Below are 17492 nucleotides of genomic sequence, written 5' to 3' on the forward strand. Positions count from 1 at the left end.
ATACATACAAGATGCCCAAAAAGCCAATTAAACAAGGGTATAAGATCTATGGACTTGCGGATCACGGATACATATATAATTGGGCTTGGAGCTCGCGAGAGAAGGGGCTCCAAAAAATGACTCTCCATCCAACCCTTACGAATACCGGTTCTCTCGTACGAAATCTGGCACTTTCCCTCCCGCGCCGCTACCTTACAATATACCTCGATAATTACTTTACCTCTATACCCTTATTTTCAGAGCTACGAGCCTGTAAATTTGGTGCAGTGGGTACTACTCGCCCACACAAGCTGTTTCCACCGGAATTATCGGCAATTAAAAATCGGTTCGCCACGAAGCTAGAATGGAACACCTTGCTTGCGGCAGTGGTTCAGGACGTGCTTTGCTTAGCTTGGCAAGATAATAGTATTGTCTTAGCTTTAAGTAATATCCATACCGTGGATAAAGCAGAGGACTGGCGGGTGAAGGAGAGAAAGCGTCCTGCAAAGACGTCTACAAATGGGCGAATCGTACGGGAGGTTTTTGGCGATTTGCCAATAAAGGAGCTTCAGATTCCTAGCTTTATTGATGATTATAATCAATATATGGGAGGAGTGGACCTTGCGAATCAATATAGGGAGGTATACGAGAGTCACAAACCTACCTTGAGAAATTGGTGGCCATTGTTTTACTGGTTAATTGAGGTAGCCTGTATAAATGGGTACAGGCTATATAAATTACATATGGAAGGGCATAAACGTTTGCTTACACACTTGCAATTTAGAACAGAGCTTTATTGTAAGCTTCTAGGGCACTCTACAAGAGTAAAGGTACGGCGATTACAAGTGGGTTTGGGAGGAAAAAGGGTATTTGCTCCTGATGCCCCGCACTTACACTATTGGGAGAAGCGCCCTAAGGCTACTTGTGCGTGGTGTACGTATAAATTAAGGTGTCAAAAGGCCTTAGGGAAAGCAGTAGATAAGAAGGTTCAGGCAAAGAGATCATATGGTGGGTGTGTGTTTTGTAAGGTAAATCTATGCAAGGAGGGGGAGTGCTGGCCGCGATTTCATTCGAGCAATGTAGATTACTAATAAATTTATATGCAGAGGTACATAATATTATGCTAGGTGAGCCGTGCGGGACCCCCTGGTTTAGGCCGGGCAGGCCCCCTTGCTAGCGTGGACTATGTCTCGCCAGACGAAGGGATAACGTGCCATGGAGCAAACTTTTGACAGGCATGATCGACCCTCCTCGAGGACGCTAAAATTGCAGTGCTTTTTGCATAGCCCCCCTCGCTAAGAATATTGGACGTATTTCAATGCCGCTCGCCTTCGTTATGTGGATGCGCCTTCCACAGCGAGGAGCACTAGCTGTACATATCACTCCGTGCACACCACCAATTATCCCTCTCTCCCAATTATCTGGCAAACACATCGCAGCCTAAGCCAAATGGAGCACTCTGTTAATCGAGTCCTGATCCATTAATCCTCCTCGAGGGGTTAAAATCGCAGTGAAGCCTTCACAAACAAAAGGATTCGCGGATTCCACCCAACCAAGCGGTGCCTTATTACTGCGAATTTAGCGTACATGAGGATTGTCAATACCGTCCAGTATCGCAACACCCACAGCCTTGAAAAGAGGCGAGAAGTGAGTTACTTGCTGGTCACGGAAGCTTGTTTACACTGCAGAAGTTGATTTACAATTTCTTCCTGTTGCTGGCACGCACCGTGTGTTTGGAGGAAAGAGCACAAGAGATGGAGCGAGTTTCTCAAACTCTGATATATTTTCTTGTTTGAGCCAGTTATGGCATATACTTCTATGATCCCCATGCCGAGGACTGTACTACAAAATGGCAAATCCGCTCTTCTCCCAAACGCCTTCCGTCTATAGTCTATGTTTCCTGAAATCACATCTTCCCTAGCCAGGATGGAAAACCGCTGCTCCGGCAGAGGTATCTAGACAAGAGAAGGAAAGAGCAAGCTAATTGTACAGTTGCTGGATTCGCTCGAAGCAAGGCTAGAGTTAAGTTGAAAAGAAACTTAAAGAAATGAAAGAGAAACAATTGTAGAGTAATATCAAAGCAGACGCATCACCACTTTATACAGATTCACTTCCAAGTTTCGCCTCGGCCTTACTCCCCTCTCCATTTTCAACGCCACTCGTTTGGGGGTCATCGCTCTGACTCGTTACTCCCCCAGCGTTCTGTCCCTCGATATCTGTCTCCATCGAGGACTTCCGATACTTTTCCAGCCGTTCTTTCGATTTCGAGTAGAGTTTGGGACCGTGTTCGCATACGACTCCAAAGAGAACCAAGACACCCATGCACACGAGGTAGATGCCACCGATGATGACTACACCGCAGGCTAGGAAGAGAAACATGTACCACATGTAGAGGACTACTATCACGAAGACCTCTTTGATTGAGAGCCAGCTGAAAGAGGATGCGATGACGGCTGCATCGGGTGTTGGGGTTGATGAGGCGGATAGGTAGGCAGTGGTTGCGAGATCCGCGGATGTTGAGGATGCTGCGTCCATTTTGGTGGTTTTTGATCGATGAGTATGTTTATGGAGGTATCTTGAAGGAAGAGAAGAGTATGAAATTGACTTCCGAAGTGACTGAAGTTAGGATGCAGACTTGTAATGTGTTGGTGTATCTGTGTGATTGCTTGTAGTATTGATCTGTCTCTACCATGATTCTTGGCTCCTTTATATACCTGGCTGGCAGCAAAGTATTTAGAAAGAACATCGTGGGCTCAAACATAGTTAGGCTCCCTCACTGCTCAGCCTTCTAGAATGAACGTAGAACACGAGCTTTCGAGTCTTTGGAAGCATGATGGCTTGAGTGCCTGTTTGCGGGACGGGAAGCTCGCGTACCTTTTCGACAGTGTTGAAACGACGACATGGCAGGAGCTTCGCCCGCTCATAGGTGGAAAGCTTCTCGAAACACTGTGGAAAAGGGGGTTCCTGACTGCTCAGCCTGCCTTGGAGACCGAGACCTAAGCGCTTCGAATAAATGAATGACGACTGCTTGAACACGTGACGGGGTTTTAACACCGATATGGAAAGAGAATCGGTTGCTAATAGGTTCCAGAGCTCTCGAAGCGCCAAAAGTAGTGGAAAGGTTGTGCGCCTTCGGGACACCTGCGAGACAATGTCTCAAAACAAGCGATTGGTGGGGTAGAATGAAAGGGTGCAGAACGGCGAGTCACGAAGCTATTCCATATTCACTCACCTTGGCAGCCTCAAGGCATTTTCTGGAAGCCATCGTCCGGTTTGGGAAGCGAAGCTTCGGTTTCCTCTGCCACCACCAGATGCGGGAGGAAAAGACACGAGGCCGCACAGCCTCCCGCGCAACCGAGACCCTTCCGGCTCGTCATTTCCAGTAAGCTGGTTCGGAACCGGAGTTTACCAAGAGATGCAATGCCAGTCCCCAACTTCCGATCGATGTCGTTGAGGTGAAGTTGCAGAAATTGTGGAAGAGGAGTTGAGAGCGAAGAATGGCGGAAAGACCACCGTCACCGCCCTGCGCCGAAAATAGATTACGAGTAGCCTACAGACAAAAGTCCGTGTTTTTAGCGATATTTTCAGGCACCGGAAAACCAAAGTCGCTCACTTCACTTCACATTTTCTCATCAACCATAAATTAAGATCTTATATAACATAAGCGCGTATAATATAAGAAGCCAGATTGAGTTTTGAAAGCCTTTAAATCCAATTCTGTATATAAATTTGAAGCGTCCAAAATAGCTATGGGGGCTGCTTTCTAAGCGAAATACCTCAAAACACAGACTTACGTCGGTAGACTCGTAAGCAACCACCCCCAAAAGCAAAATTGAACTAGCCTTCCTCTTCCTCTTCTTTACATCAAATGGGCTTCAAAAGCTGATTTATGTTTCGAGTTGGAGCTTACTGCCCTCCAGCCATGGAGTTGTATCTCTTCAAGTGAAGGAGCTTCTTGGATACCCTTTCAATGTCGAGACGAGACTTCTTCTGCCGACTTTTCGCATCGTTTCAATTAGTCGGTTAGGCAAGTTCACAAAGCACGTTATCTGGTCGCCCAGCACACAACTTATCCGCTTAATCAAATTGAGCTACAACTTCTAAATTTCCATCGATGCACAAGTTCTTAGAAACCCTAGACGATCGATGTCTCCTTCTCAGGCTCGTACTCGCATGCCTGCCTGGACAACTCACCCGGTCCATACAGGAACGAGAATTTCAGCCTTGCTCAGCGTGCACTTTTGCATCCCGCTATGAATGGCTGCTCGGCCTGGTCGCGACGTCGCTTGCAGAAAGAGGCGCAATTTTGGCAGGGGGCTGAAGTATGCCCTTTTGTCTGTGACTGTGAGTGGTCCGTTTCACATCCAGGCTTGGAGTGACACGATCCTCGAGAACATCAAATATCATCTCTTCCTCGGTGCGCCTCTCTCATGGATGGTGGGTTCTCCTTCTATCAGAGTGCCGATTCGCATACGAAAGGACTCTGGTGATCTTTCTTCCTCGATATCGAGTCTTGAATCTGTGCCTCAGGGCTGAGATTTCTTCTGAAAATGGCCAGCCTTACTCTTCCGCAGGAGGAGTCCTCGTTCTCGCTCCGAAGTCAGGATAACAGTTCCTCGAAGGGCAGCCGAGTCACCAATGAAGAATGGGAGTCAGCCAAGACAGAGACAGAGCACATCTATATTGATCAGGACCAAACCCTTGCAACGACTATGGAAGCGATTCAATACAAGTATGGTCTTGAGGCAAGGTCCGTGCACGCCATCATTCACAATCTTTGATCAGTGAGGAGGACTAATCCCCTCGATTAGTGAACGAAAATGGAAACTCAAGTTGAAAGAGTGGGGCTTTGAAAAATATCTATCTTCAGCCGCGATGAAGATTCTTGTTGCAAAGGCGGAGCGACGCGCCGTAGTAGAGCACAAGGATACGGTGTTCTTCCACGGAAAGACGCAAATTACCCCTGAACGCATTGGGTTATTATAAAAAACGGAAGGCTTTCAGAGAAGGGCCAGCGGCGTCACCAAGTCAACGTACGTCGTGCCATCCACACTCCTTGTGCAAGGTGTCGACTGCTAATGAGATCATGTAGAAACACCAGCGAATGTCTTTTACTATACACCCTGCATGAACAACCTAGAAGACATATCTGGACGTACTTTCGGCAAAATGGGACCGGGTTCTGGTTTCACCATGTGGAATGTCATCACGATAAATGAGTTTCGGGATCGCTATCCGTCTATCAATTCCTTCAAGGAACTCCTTTCAATGTCCAACTCCTCAACCCAACGGCCTCAAGGTGTATCTGCCGCTATATCAGACAATTCCAGTCTCCTTCCTTCCAGACTGAGCACCCTTGCTGGTTACGTCAATTACTTTAGCAAAAGCATTTCTTGGTCTCCAGAAGAAATTAAACTCATGTATCCTGATTGGTACCCCGAAACTGCTAGAAACATCGCAGAGGAAGTACTTTCGATTAGTATTGATCTTTCTCTTCGAGACGAGTCAGAAAAGATCTCTTTGCTCAATGGTGATCCCAAGGACATCGAGGTATCCGCAGCAAACAACCAGTCAACCTTTCTGCCCCATACTACACATCGTCACACATTGTTAAACGAAACCACCTTGTCACTACTTGAAATGTGTCAGATTTCGCCGCGCCCACCAGAAATTTTGTTGAAAGCGTTGGAGATGCTAGACATACTGTTTCAGCTGAAACTTGATCCGTCCATGTCTGACAGTTTCATACTGGCTCAAATTTGTGAAGCGAAAGGAGAGAACGATGAAGCCGAGACTTTCTATCGTCAAGCTATCAAGTCCTTTACGAAGATAGAATACCTGATTGACGATAAGCCCCCCAAAGTTCAGCACCACTTCGGCAAATTCCTCATGAAAATCAACCGGGACGGGGAAGCACTCCTTATGCTGCTCAATGTTTTTACCGACTGGATGTCAAGAATAGATCGTGTAGGCACCGGGAGTTTTTTTTCTGAATCGCGGCAGCACTTCTACTCAGATGAATGCGGGGAGATCATGAAGTCTCTTCAGGTCCTCCATGCGAAGATGAACCAAGATGGGACTTTCGCCTGGGCACAAGCCAGCGTATCTAGGCTACAAACGCTCCGTCAGGGTGTAAATATTTTCGGCAAGGAAGAGTCCCTACTTGAATTTATGAGACTTGGTGCTGCTTACTCCGAGTTGTGGATGTTCGACGCCGCAAGCCTGGTCTTTGGATTTGCTGCTCCTCGCCTTGAACCGTTCAACAGTCGACGTCATGCTTTTGAACGAGCTTGTGCATACGGAGACTATGCGCAACACTGCAGGAGGCAAGGTTCACCGGCAGACCAATCCACGCTGGAGCTGGCATTTCGTTGCATCCAAGCAGTCCGTCGTTATGGCGAATCACTGGGTCAGTTTACCTCACTGACTCCGAATGACTACCAATGGCCAGGTCCTCAGGAAGCACATTACGAGCTAATGGCTCGAAAAGATCCCGCGCTGTCTCGTTGGATGCGCGGGGAGGGTGTTGAAGCAGAGCCTCCATTCTAAGATGGTGGTGTAAGGATGGCATCTAGGATACTAGGATACTAGCAGGCTGGCCATATTATATCTCAATGATTCTGGATCTCTCCTCGCCATTTTACCTTGACAAAAATAATATCGGGTATGGGTTGTCATTAATCTATTAATAGCCTGGCATTCCCATTGTCTCGTATTCGTAGCAACATCCTTCCTATCACGGGCACCACTACTTCCCAACTTTCGGCTTATACTTCGCAAATTCCGCCTCCAACTCCTCCTCCGTCCACTTCTTCTGCGGCTCACTCCCGATGTACTGCCCGTTCTCATCCTTCGCAAAAAACTTCAAGTACTCCCTTCTCGGCATATAAACCACCTTCGTAACGCCCTTCCTTTCCCCATTTCCACCTACCACCTCCTCCTTCTTCCCTTTAAACCTCCCCAAAAGCCCTTTCTTCTTTCCCGCCTCCTCCTGAATCGTTTTCTCAGAAGGCACAACATCCGTCACAATAGCAGGGATGATCGAGTCGTCGGTGTATCGCTTTGGGAGCAGTTGGGGAAGAGTATACCCGTCGCCGCCTAGGTTTTGCAGTCCGGACGCTTTGAATTTTGGAGCGCGACGCCCGGTCGCGGTGAAGTGCTCCATGGAATCTTCGTCCAGCCCTTGCTGGGGAACGAGCAACTCGGCGTCAGAGGCGGTGTCTGAGGTTGGGGCGATTGGAGAGGCCCCGTAGACAATGGCTTTGTTGTCTGTGTCGCGAAAGGGGAGCATGTTTGAGGTGGGTTTTTTGGAGTTCATTTTGGGGATCATGGTGGACTTAATGGTGGGTGGGAAGGCTTGAATAATTTAACTTCTTCTCTTGCAGTACCTTGGAGGAGCATGTGTGACTTACGGATTCGGATCTTTGTCCTTCAACAGGAGTGAGAGCTTGCGCGATTTTATGTTGTTTGATTTGTTGGAATGGCTTCAGGGAAGTTGCTCCTTGAAGTACCTCACGAACAGCCTCCTTCGGCCTTATTTCTCGCCGTCTTGTGATAGCAATATAGCAGTGCCTCACTCCAAGAAGTTAGGTTGTCAAGTGACGGGAGGTACAAAAAGAGGCTGTGCCCGAACCTTTTCGTCATTCGCTAAACGCGGGGTAGGCAGCGGTATAAAAGGGGCTATGCTGGCTGCCAAGGCCTTGGCGAAGGGACGCCAGCTTAAACCACATTTTTGGTGATGTTCATTCAAGCGAATTGAAAATGGAAGGTACAATGTGTTGTGCGGCTGCGATGATGTTGTGGGTGTTCATTCAATGTACGTGATGCTTTACTAAATTTGTCAAGTGACTTGTCAAGGTCACGTGTTTTTGGCTCTTTCCTTTCCCGCAGGGACGTAGGGGCTTTGGTGCAAGTCCCGACGCACAATTATGTCCAGCCGCACAGATGAGAATCCTCGTTGCCAAGGCAGAGAAGCGAGCAAGAGAAGAAGGCAAGGAGATCCTCTTTAAAATAGGGATCCAAATTGACCCCGAGAGACTCGAGCTTTTTAAGAGACGAAAGGCAACAAAAGAAGCCGATTCAGCATCCCCTAGTGCAGGTGTGTAGTCTTCGCCGCTTCCAAATCACAGCAAGTTGATACAAGACCGAGAAACTCTGGCAAATATCACATACGTTATGCCAGGCTCAACGCCCTCATCTCTTCCTCCAGCGGCAGTGCAGGATAACTCTGATATCGAGATCAACACTCCTATGGGGAATGTACCGCCGTCGGCAGTCGAGCATGTAGACGCGTTCAGTCCAGATTCATCTGAGTTTCAGACGGATTCCTTACATCTCCACTTGAAGGACAACGTCCTGTCAATTCCAGTATAGCGCCAAATGTCCCCAGGCTCCCGTTGGCCGGCTTGCACAATGTCTCAACCCGAATACCTCATTATCACCCTACTACCAAAAGCTTTGCTGTCGCACCGAACAACATGAGCGGGTTCACGAAGGAGTTTTCCATACCAAACTTTGGAGGAAATGATACGGGAAGCATTCGATGCAATTATATCTATGATAAAAAATTTGATCGAGATAATGAGGCAAGGATTTGAATATCCAGAAGTCTTGACGCCACGTAGAGCTGATCCTGTTTACGGCTTTGTCATCCCCGAACTTCAACTTCGAGGCGACGAGGGTAATTTTCTACTGGTGGTGAAAGTTTCTAAATTCGAGGAATACGTTCGTCATTGTCGGCGATGGAATAACGACATGGGTTTACAGATGGCCTCTTGTGTACTTAGCATCCTGCGCCTCGGCGATGGACCCGGAGCCATTGCCAAAAGGCACCGATGATTGATCAGAAGAAACGGAGTTCCGAGCCGGCTGCTCCCAAGTCCACTTCCTTTCTGTATCTCGCAAGAAATTGACAGTGTTGGGTTTCATATATTTGATAGGAATTGTTGTATCAAATCATAGAGACTAGCCTTTCCCGTTGCCAGTTGTTCGTTCATCTTATCAAGTGACTTTAGCAGGAATTGCCACAGGGACGATTTATTTGCTACCCCCTTTTAACCGAAATTAACCGACCCAGACATGTCAACAATACCGAGAATGAGTCCTTAAAATATTTCTAAGAAAGGAAGGGAGAAAATTGAATATGCACACGGATAACTTGAGTTTGTGTTATGTGGAGAAAAGTGTCGGTGGTATGAAGATGAAATATTTTTAGGACAACTTTCCTAGAAAACGGGTGACGCGAGTTTGAAGGATCTCAAATATCATGGACGATTTCACATAACTCAGAAAAAAAGAACGAATGCATAATCTCGTATTAGAATACATAGTATAGAGCTATACAAAACTCAACTGTGCTGCTGCAAATAGTTAGCTGCCACCACCTAGCGCGCATAAAATTTGAGATGGTGCACTCAGAAGGAGCAAGCGTTCTGAAGCCTTGAGACATTGACGTTGACAAAGACAGGCCTGATTTCAAGCTTGATAATGTCCCAAGAAGAAAGGAGGTTTAGTAGGGCCCAACTTAGATCGGTAAAGCAAATGGATTCGATGCGCTGTTCGTTGTTGTCCAAGCCGTTGTGACCAAGCGACAGAGAGAAGCAGGAATACCCAGACCCAAACGCACTTTCTATTGTACTGGAGGCGGTAAAACATTAGTGTTGCCTAAAAGCGGCCTTAAATAGAATGAATCTCTCAAAAATTCAAAGCGCTAATAAAGGGTGAGGGTAGAACCTGCACGCTAGACTTCCAGGTTAGCAGGAGCACGAAGTGTCTTGTTTGCCTAAGGTATCACAATGAAAGGTTGAGTCCCTGTAGATTTAGACGCTTAGAATATCTGCACTGAAGCATGGACTTGCTACTATTTTATGCGGTCAACTCACAGGTTATATTCGGCTCACTAAAGACTTCGAAGACCTGGAATTGAAAGTCCAAACAGGTGAGAAGAAGTAATTTGAACCTACTAATAGTTTCGAACCAAATCATAATGTCCACAACATTTCCTAAATGCCCTCAAAAAGCATTCCAACCTATATCTTAGTGATAAAATCGCTTTTATACTCCTAGTATCCTAACTTCGAATCCTGCAGCCGCTCCTGCGACCTTACGAAACCAGAAGATACCCTTTTGGGCATGGCCCCATATTTAATATAAATATTAGCGCTAGCAGAGCTTCAACAGAGAAGTCAGATGACCTCCAGAGCTCCGATCCTCGCCTGGAAGGCCACTAGTGCCCACAACAATTGCCATTCGAGACAGCTCCTTCTTCGCGATCTCTTCAACCCTCTACCATCCACCATCCTCTCCACCAACACAACATCAGAATAGCTCCGCAATCTTCTCCCCCTTGATGAAAGAGAGATCCAAATCCTCAGCAGTAAGTCATTCTCGTTCCTAGTCGCGTTTCTCTGGAGTTCCGCTGGTCTTCGAGCAGGGGAAGTCAAAGCCATCCGCCCGGGCTCCTCACCAGCTTTCAGCTGTACTCCATCCTGTGTACAACGACTGGATCGCTAACCACTACTCAAGAATCGATCTCGGACCTGAAGAATGCTCCTCAGCGACCATGCGAGGTGACTGCAGACCCATCGCGCATCCGCCTGGCCAACTGCTCCTTTAGCTGCGAACATGCTTCACAGCTTCTCGAACACGGGTCCAATCATCAACATGTTATCGGTAGAATGAAGTAAGTCTCTCCATATTGTCCAGCTTTCCTCAGACCTTAAGGAAGTACCAAATTTCACGCTTTCCAGGTGCTGTTTGCTCGGAGAGCCAAACCTGCTTAATAAAACCCCCGTCTCCACCGCACTGCAGCCGCAACTTTCAATTCCTCAGCGCTGCATACCCTCCGAACGAGACCGAGAGACTATTGATGTGCGCCGAGTATGGCATTGTAGGGGCGCGCGGCCTGAATGCGCGTCTAATTGAGCATACCTTCCAATATCGATGCTCTGAACTCAGTTGACAATGCCACAAAATCGTCTGATTCGTGCGGATGAGATGTCGGAAATGACCAAGATACACCGCGGCCAAGTCCTAGAAGGATTGATAATCCTAACGGCCACTCATCAAGTTGATCCTGCACCCCGAGGTGGCCCCGAGCCCATGATCCCAAGCGCCGTAAGTCACCTTTGTCTCACTTCCGTAGAATGGACATAAGCTCACAGTCCCAGAGGAACCAGGCTGGGACTCTCAAGGGACCAAGAGGCGCCTAACCTGACACAGCGAGTTCTGCTTGTTGTAGGTGGTGCTCTCTAGCGCCGATCTTGCTACATGCAATCAATCTCGGTCTTGAGGAAGGCCAAAGCACGCCGCGTCCCGGGCTTTCGCGTTTCTCGCCCAAGTCGCCATGATCTGAACGATGCCACCCAGGTTAGTGTTAACGCCTCTCGCTGGTTCCAATCGATTATTCAAAATAGTATCAGACAACTAACAATCTCTAGCATCGGAGGAAAGCCTCCAGCTTGAGCTGATAGTCCCTCTAAGAAAGAGAAAGCAGAACTTGCTTTGAATTGTTCATCAATTTTCGATGCTTGGGTACTATAAAACTCAACATTTGCTCAACTTGAATCGTCATTTTGACTCACCTGTTTTCCTGGACTTGATGAAATTCGTAAGTAATTACTCTCGCCCGAACTCCCAAATGGAAAGATGTTGTGAAAACCTGTGGCGAGTTTCCAGGCCGTCACTTCAGTTGTTGCTGACTACTCGTTGACTGCCACTGCTCGGGATAAAAGTGATTGCTAACTTGAAGCAGAATTATTACTTGCTAAATGCTACTTATGATAGCAGCAAGGTCTACCAAAGAATAAGAAGGAGATGAACGACGTTGGCGATCCTAGCCCATACGAGGAAGATGGCTACGAGGCTTATGATAGTGACGAGGTTCATTCGGCTTCGGTCACGGCTTGCCAGCTGCCATTCATGGTGGTACTGCTTTGCCAGCTTGGTCCGGCTTCAGGAACAGTGGCGGAGAGTGTTTGGAGAAGATGTTGGGGGTGGAGACAAGATCAGCAAAAATTAAACATAGAGGAAAGGAATAAAAGAACTTCTCTGAAGGCCGCTACGGCGCGCATCCCCAACAAGATGAATGTGAGGTGATTATCAGAAGACAGTGGCAAATGAATGGTAAGTGTCCCCAACTTCAGGGAATTTCTCTTCCTAATACGTCTCGAAGTCCGATGGAATGCCGGGAATGACTGCTGCGGCTGGGTTACGTGAAGTGAGCGGTATCTTCTTAACGAGCCCAAGAAAGGACTGGACCACTTGGCCGCAGCATGGATTTCCCCCAGACGACAAAAACCACCCTAGAAAGCATACCGAGAAAGTTCGAAAGCATAGACGAAGATAAAAGCAGCAGGAATCGCTCTTGCAGGGAGTCTGTTCAGCTCAACTGTTGAAAAGACCTAGAAGGAGATATCAGCCTTGCCTGTGAGCAACAGCGAAGTCGTGGAAGAAAATAGATACGCATCATCATCAAGCTGGAATTACTGGCTTCGGTGCCGGGGAGATCACCGATGGAAGCCATCGCAAAGAGGCACTGACCATCGACAAGCGATTGGGAATCCACCTCCTTCCCGTGGACCGGTTCAGGAAGACGAGAACTAGAAAAGGTGGGAGTCTGTCTCCATCACTTGATGAGATTTGATACCGAGCTTGGAGCATTCGCGCAAGCCTATCAACAGCGTCCTGGAGCAAGTCATTTTCTGCAAGCTCCCTATGATCGTTGATCTACGAGTCGAGCAGCAACATGATAAGAATATGCCTAGCTATCCCGAATTCAAGAGAGACGACTATCAAAATAGGGGCTGCTCTCGAACTTCCCAGGGCAACTACGACCGTCACTCAGGAGCCAGTGGTGTTCTTCTGTCACCATTGCCAAGGGTTTACTCAGTGACACCCGGGACTTTACCTTCAACTGAACGATGACGAGATGATGGCTTTCACAAGACATTTTCTCCAGGTCTGATGTGAGCCCGTCGACTCGACCCACCAAGAGTTCGGACTTTGCCTGTGTATTTCACCCGCAACTTCTCCACTGATCTTCCCACTTCTTTCTGCAATTGGAAGAAACCCCACTCCGATCTTGTTGATTTCCACCTATCAAAGTCCTTCAAAGAACAGAGAGAAGGAGATGAACGATCCTGGAGCGGCCACCGAGCCCGATCCATACAAAGAAGATGGCCGTGAGACTTTTGATACGAAGGGATCCTCAGAGCCAGATGTCTAGCCAGGCTCAGAGCTTGCTGATTGCACCGCAGCTCGTTCACCAAGAGGCCTAGTGGGTGAACAATTCAACGCTTACTGCATTCTACTTCGGTATGATACGAAGGAAGAGACCGATTATGAGGACGCCGAGGAGGAAGATGGTGAACTGAACACGTCTCGGAAGCGTAAATCGCTTGTAAATTTCCAGTCAGTGTTCAGCACTTGACTCTCGGTGCAGAGTTGGCCCAGACCATCCATCGACCCCACAATCCGGCAGTACGGCGAGAGTAAATTTGGGAACCAAACAGCAAGTAGCTTGACGGATCAACCCTCCCCACGCGTTATTGCCATCCCCGAGGCGATTGTCTGGATCCGCTCTCTACACTCCTGACAAGCCTCGAAATAAAGTGGTGTTCATTCGCAGTCTGGATTCTTGATACCGCATGTTAGACTCGCTTCTTCCTTGACTTTCGTACCATGCGTAGAAGAAAAAGGCACAGAGGGCCATTGGGGAGAGCATAAACAGAGTTGTTGAGTTGAAGAGGACAAGAATGTTGTCAAGCAAATTAATGATGACTCTGACGAGCAAGCCGATTGCAATGCCGAGGACGGTAAAGCTAAGTCGAGGGAGGTCACTGAGAGTCGAGAACAAGCAAGCAAGGAGTCTGTGGATGACTGACTGATGGCCAGGCCCATTTTAAAGATGCTTGAGTGCAAGTCTAAGGTCCTTTCAACCCGGTCGCGCATGCTACCCCTAGCAAAGAGAGATCTCACGAGTATCGGCCCCCTGGACGTCACCGGTGGACGTCACCCTCCTCTTGCGGGGTGTATGTTACTCTGCGGGACGTGCGATGCATTGAACTGACGTGTGGCGGACCGCCCATCTGCAAGCGGATTCGGCCCTCTGAACCGGACACCCATCTCGTCGCATTTCGGAGAGCACTTTGGGAAAAAGGCCAGGCCGCGACCACGGCTACTGAGGAGGCCCATGAGCATGAGATCCGCGAGAGTATCGAGATCGATGAGAAAGGGAACTTAGTGGTGGCAAATGAACAGGTGGGCAACTTCGTGAGCCAAGCTTCATGGCTTGACCCTGCCAGCGAGTGAGGATGCCAGTGCTGAGAAGACCGAAGTCGAGCCGAAGGGTGTTCAAGAGAGAGAGAAGAACGCTTTTGATGCGGTCAAGCCTGGTGCTGGTGAGATCAAGAAAGCTGCTGAGGCATACGGTACAGAACACTGTACGACCTTCCCCAAAAATATGTATGCAAGCCTTGAAGGGTACATATCAAGACTCCCGCAGAGCACGTCCATGCTGGAACAGGACCCTTCGCAGGCTACTCGTGAAGCTCTTCTTCCAAGCCGCCCGAGAACACCTCGAAGCATTTTCTCTTCCAACTTTGGTCGGTCTCTATCCTCTGCTCTCAGGCAGCCGAGCGTAGACGAAAAAGGGGCAGCACCTCCAAGTTCAGAATATCCCCCATTACTACGACCATTACTGGGACAATATCGACAAGTTTGGCCAATTTCAAAGCAGAACAGCGAGTCTTGAAACAGACTTTGAAAAACCCAAGATCTCCACCTCCAGTGCCTCGGCCAGCACAAGACCCAAGTGTCGAACAAATGGATGCTGATGGCTTGGTACCGATGCAATCAGAGCCAGGTAGCTTTTGTCCGCAGTGAAGTCTCGTGGACTTAGATTCCATCCTCCTTTCCCTCTGTAATCTACCATAGAGCTAAATCAACCAGGCCGAATCATCTGCCGTGATACGCCACACACTGTGGTGGTTTGAAAAGAGATATTTGCGCTGGGTTACGTGGTGGGTTGACTCCTTTCCTCCAAGAGAACCATTTCTCCGTCCCGGACGTGAGCATTTCAGATCCTGAAGACAATTCCCGCTTCGATCTGATTCGTTGCCCTTGTCTCGTCGATATAGAGTCAGGATCTCTATAGATACTTCTATGGCAATGTGGATAAGACAATGGAAGTGAGTAGGGACCGGCTCCGGCTGAGAGATTTGCAAACTCATCATAGAGGAACAGAAAGTTCAACGGCACTGGTCCAATGTTCCTCTCCTCCGATGAAGGCTCTTTCGAGCATGGTCTCCCTCGGCAAACGAACCCCCTCAAGAGAAGACCAAGACGCAAGATATGGGTAACGCATGCATGGACTTTGCTAGCTTATATGACTTCGATCTGATTTATTGTGTTGCTCTCCAGCCAGAGGCACAGGCAAGTAGTCTGAAATCCATCGAATTCTTGCCGAATACTCCGAGAACGGGCAAACAACCATCGGAGACGAGAATGTATTCGACAGACTGGAGCATTTTTCAGATGCCGTCCAAGACGCGCCATTGGAAGCAAAAGGATACCAGAGAAATCGAAGCATTTCGCCAACCCCAGACTGGTTACGGGGAGGATTCTGGTACAAGAACTGTGAGATTTTGGTTGGCCGATGGAAAGCAAGCTCTGAAGGAAATGCCACTACATCAAGCACCGCTTGGGGGCCGCAAAGAAGGCTGCGTGTCGGCAAGACAACTGCTCCGAAGAAGGCATCCGCCGGTGGCCCAAAGACTCATGCTTGAGCCAGGGGCAAGAAGAAGCTAAGGTCGAGGAAGTTGAGGAGGAAGCTGAAGGCGACGGTGATGCCGAGGTTGACGACAATGCTGATGCCCAGTCTGAAGCGGAGGACGAAGACACGAAGGACGCTGAAGAAGCTACTGATAAGTCTTCCTAATCTCTCGTTACAGGGAATGAGCTCCCTATCCATATCCCCACCGAGCTTCGACGCTGTAGGACGAGGCGATGGAGATCCATGACGCATTCATGGAGAAGCAAAGAAAGATGTACACGTGGTTGGACAGAGCGAGGGCCGTTGACGTGGCGATGATCGGAATGGAATATGGTCAATCCAGTGGCTATAACCGGCGAGAGGAACAAACGTATCTGGTGCGAATCTGGTTGACAATGCAACGGATCATCTCTGGTTTGGACGGTGGCCTTGCCGAGATGCAGAGGGAGCATTAGGAGAAGCTCAATGCTCTTAGGAAACTCGAGGTTACACCCCGGAAACTCTCGCTGGGGAAGATTATCCTCTCCACGCATCACAAAGCTGTCTGTTAATGAACACATTACCAAGTATGGCTTAAGCCCTTGGTTCCAAGGGTATAGACCAAGTCAACACTTGCACCATCTCCACCAACAACAACTCAGCAGACCCGTCTCGGAAGTGATAAGAGTCGACGGAGAAACCCGGCATTTGGCAGAACCAATTATCTTTTACGGCGGGTCCTCCTTTGGCGGTTAATTTGGATTCATCGGTGAAGCTTCTTCGAGAGCTGAAGAGCTATTTATTCTTTGAACCAGAGGCAAACAAGAGCTGAGCCCAAGGAGGATTGTTTCTGCCGAGGGTAAATCAAATGGGTTTGCATACCAGGTAATTGCCAAGAGACCAAGGAATACACCAACACTAGTTGGGAATCACAGTGGCCAAAAGCTTCTTGAGTATCCCTCACCCTGCAGCCAGTGGCCAGCGATACTACACAATCCAACCTGTCAACAGCCATGGTGGCAATGGAAAGGGTGTGGTGTACCTGGACCTCACATGCCTCATCAGATAAAGACTTCGCGTCATCTAAAGAATAACAAGAGGATGTGATTCTTTGTCAAGACATCAGAGCGAAGCGAGCAGCAATTTTCGTGAAATATCAGATCGAAGCCAACTCGATTTGAAACATGGGATGACGCTCAATTGACAACTTGTCGTCATCTGAAGAAAAAGAAAGGAAAATGGGAACGAAGCAACGGCAAGATCAGAGCGAAGCCAGCTCGATTTGAAACATGGGATGAAGCCCAAACAATAACTTCTCGTCGTCAAGCTGCGATGTGAACACATACAGTGCAAATTTCTTTGCTCTTCTTCTTGAAAGCTTTGTCTCTAGCAACTTGCCAAAACATTCTTTCCGCCAAAAACTTCCCCAAAAGTCGGATGACGAAAGCTTCTTCTCAGAAGATGAGAACCGTGGTCTAAGTCAAGCAAGCCATTACTAACAGGGTAGAAATCTTGCTCGGGAGAACAGAACTCAGCATCCAAGATATTCCCGCCGAGTCCTGAACAATGGCTTGTTATGATCGACAGCACACAACGACAGCACGGAACGACAGATTGACCTCACGTGGCCGGCGCCTCAATAGTCGGGGTTCGGCTGTCGATGGTTTTATGATGCTGGGGACTTGGTTTAGCTGTCAATGAGGGAAGGGCTTTCACCTTCCTTCACTTTCATCACGCGTATCACCAAAGCACTGGCATGGAT

The 17492-nt window shown here is 48.3% G+C and overlaps 7 protein-coding genes across 7 annotated transcripts; 5 read left to right on the forward strand and 2 right to left on the reverse strand.

The window, feature by feature from the left end:
• Positions 1 to 1744: 1744 nt before the first annotated feature.
• K444DRAFT_622851 (uncharacterized protein) lies at positions 1745 to 2834 on the reverse strand. The gene has a single exon (XM_024882181.1). The coding sequence runs from the start codon at positions 2512 to 2514 to the stop codon at positions 2077 to 2079; it is 438 nt and encodes a 145-aa protein (XP_024726188.1). The 5' UTR covers positions 2515 to 2834; the 3' UTR covers positions 1745 to 2076.
• Positions 2644 to 3021, forward strand: K444DRAFT_296902 (uncharacterized protein). Its single transcript, XM_024871691.1, has one exon. It carries the CDS (start codon positions 2773 to 2775, stop codon positions 2977 to 2979), a length of 207 nt encoding a protein of 68 aa, XP_024726189.1. The 5' UTR covers positions 2644 to 2772; the 3' UTR covers positions 2980 to 3021.
• Positions 3022 to 4529: 1508 nt separating this feature from the next.
• On the forward strand, positions 4530 to 6528 carry K444DRAFT_638787 (uncharacterized protein; the record flags this gene model as incomplete). The annotated part of the gene is made up of 5 exons (XM_024884305.1): positions 4530 to 4729; positions 4791 to 4911; positions 4976 to 5012; positions 5072 to 6388; positions 6431 to 6528. 5 exons carry the CDS (start codon positions 4530 to 4532, stop codon positions 6526 to 6528), a joined length of 1773 nt encoding a protein of 590 aa, XP_024726190.1.
• Positions 6480 to 7577, reverse strand: K444DRAFT_577651 (uncharacterized protein). Its single transcript, XM_024877580.1, has 2 exons — positions 7392 to 7577; positions 6480 to 7335 (listed from the first exon to the last, which is right to left on the reverse strand). The coding sequence occupies exon 2, from the start codon at positions 7307 to 7309 to the stop codon at positions 6728 to 6730; it is 582 nt and encodes a 193-aa protein (XP_024726191.1). The 5' UTR covers positions 7310 to 7335; positions 7392 to 7577; the 3' UTR covers positions 6480 to 6727.
• Positions 7578 to 7861: 284 nt separating this feature from the next.
• Positions 7862 to 8817, forward strand: K444DRAFT_670947 (uncharacterized protein; the record flags this gene model as incomplete). Its single annotated transcript, XM_024887689.1, has 3 exons — positions 7862 to 8077; positions 8162 to 8346; positions 8557 to 8817. The coding sequence occupies exons 1-3, from the start codon at positions 7924 to 7926 to the stop codon at positions 8815 to 8817; spliced, it is 600 nt and encodes a 199-aa protein (XP_024726192.1). The 5' UTR covers positions 7862 to 7923.
• Positions 8818 to 11578: 2761 nt separating this feature from the next.
• K444DRAFT_638790 (uncharacterized protein) lies at positions 11579 to 12325 on the forward strand (the record flags this gene model as incomplete). Its single annotated transcript, XM_024884306.1, has 3 exons — positions 11579 to 11587; positions 11767 to 12066; positions 12152 to 12325. 3 exons carry the CDS (start codon positions 11579 to 11581, stop codon positions 12323 to 12325), a joined length of 483 nt encoding a protein of 160 aa, XP_024726193.1.
• A 3165-nt stretch (positions 12326 to 15490) lies between these two features.
• On the forward strand, positions 15491 to 15984 carry K444DRAFT_622853 (uncharacterized protein). Its single transcript, XM_024882182.1, has one exon. It carries the CDS (start codon positions 15514 to 15516, stop codon positions 15784 to 15786), a length of 273 nt encoding a protein of 90 aa, XP_024726194.1. The 5' UTR covers positions 15491 to 15513; the 3' UTR covers positions 15787 to 15984.
• Positions 15985 to 17492: the final 1508 nt, after the last annotated feature.

Source organism: Hyaloscypha bicolor, assembly GCF_002865645.1.
Source record: "Hyaloscypha bicolor E unplaced genomic scaffold K444scaffold_191, whole genome shotgun sequence".
Lineage (NCBI taxonomy): Eukaryota > Fungi > Ascomycota > Leotiomycetes > Helotiales > Hyaloscyphaceae > Hyaloscypha > Hyaloscypha bicolor.

Excerpts from the sequence above, each read along its gene's own strand:
- K444DRAFT_577651 (XM_024877580.1), bottom strand. The coding sequence starts at position 7,309 with ATGATCCCCAAAATGAACTCCAAAAAACCCACCTCAAACATGCTCCCC.
- K444DRAFT_296902 (XM_024871691.1), top strand. The coding sequence starts at position 2,773 with ATGAACGTAGAACACGAGCTTTCGAGTCTTTGGAAGCATGATGGCTTG.
- K444DRAFT_622853 (XM_024882182.1), top strand. The coding sequence starts at position 15,514 with ATGCCGTCCAAGACGCGCCATTGGAAGCAAAAGGATACCAGAGAAATC.
- K444DRAFT_622851 (XM_024882181.1), bottom strand. The coding sequence starts at position 2,514 with ATGGACGCAGCATCCTCAACATCCGCGGATCTCGCAACCACTGCCTAC.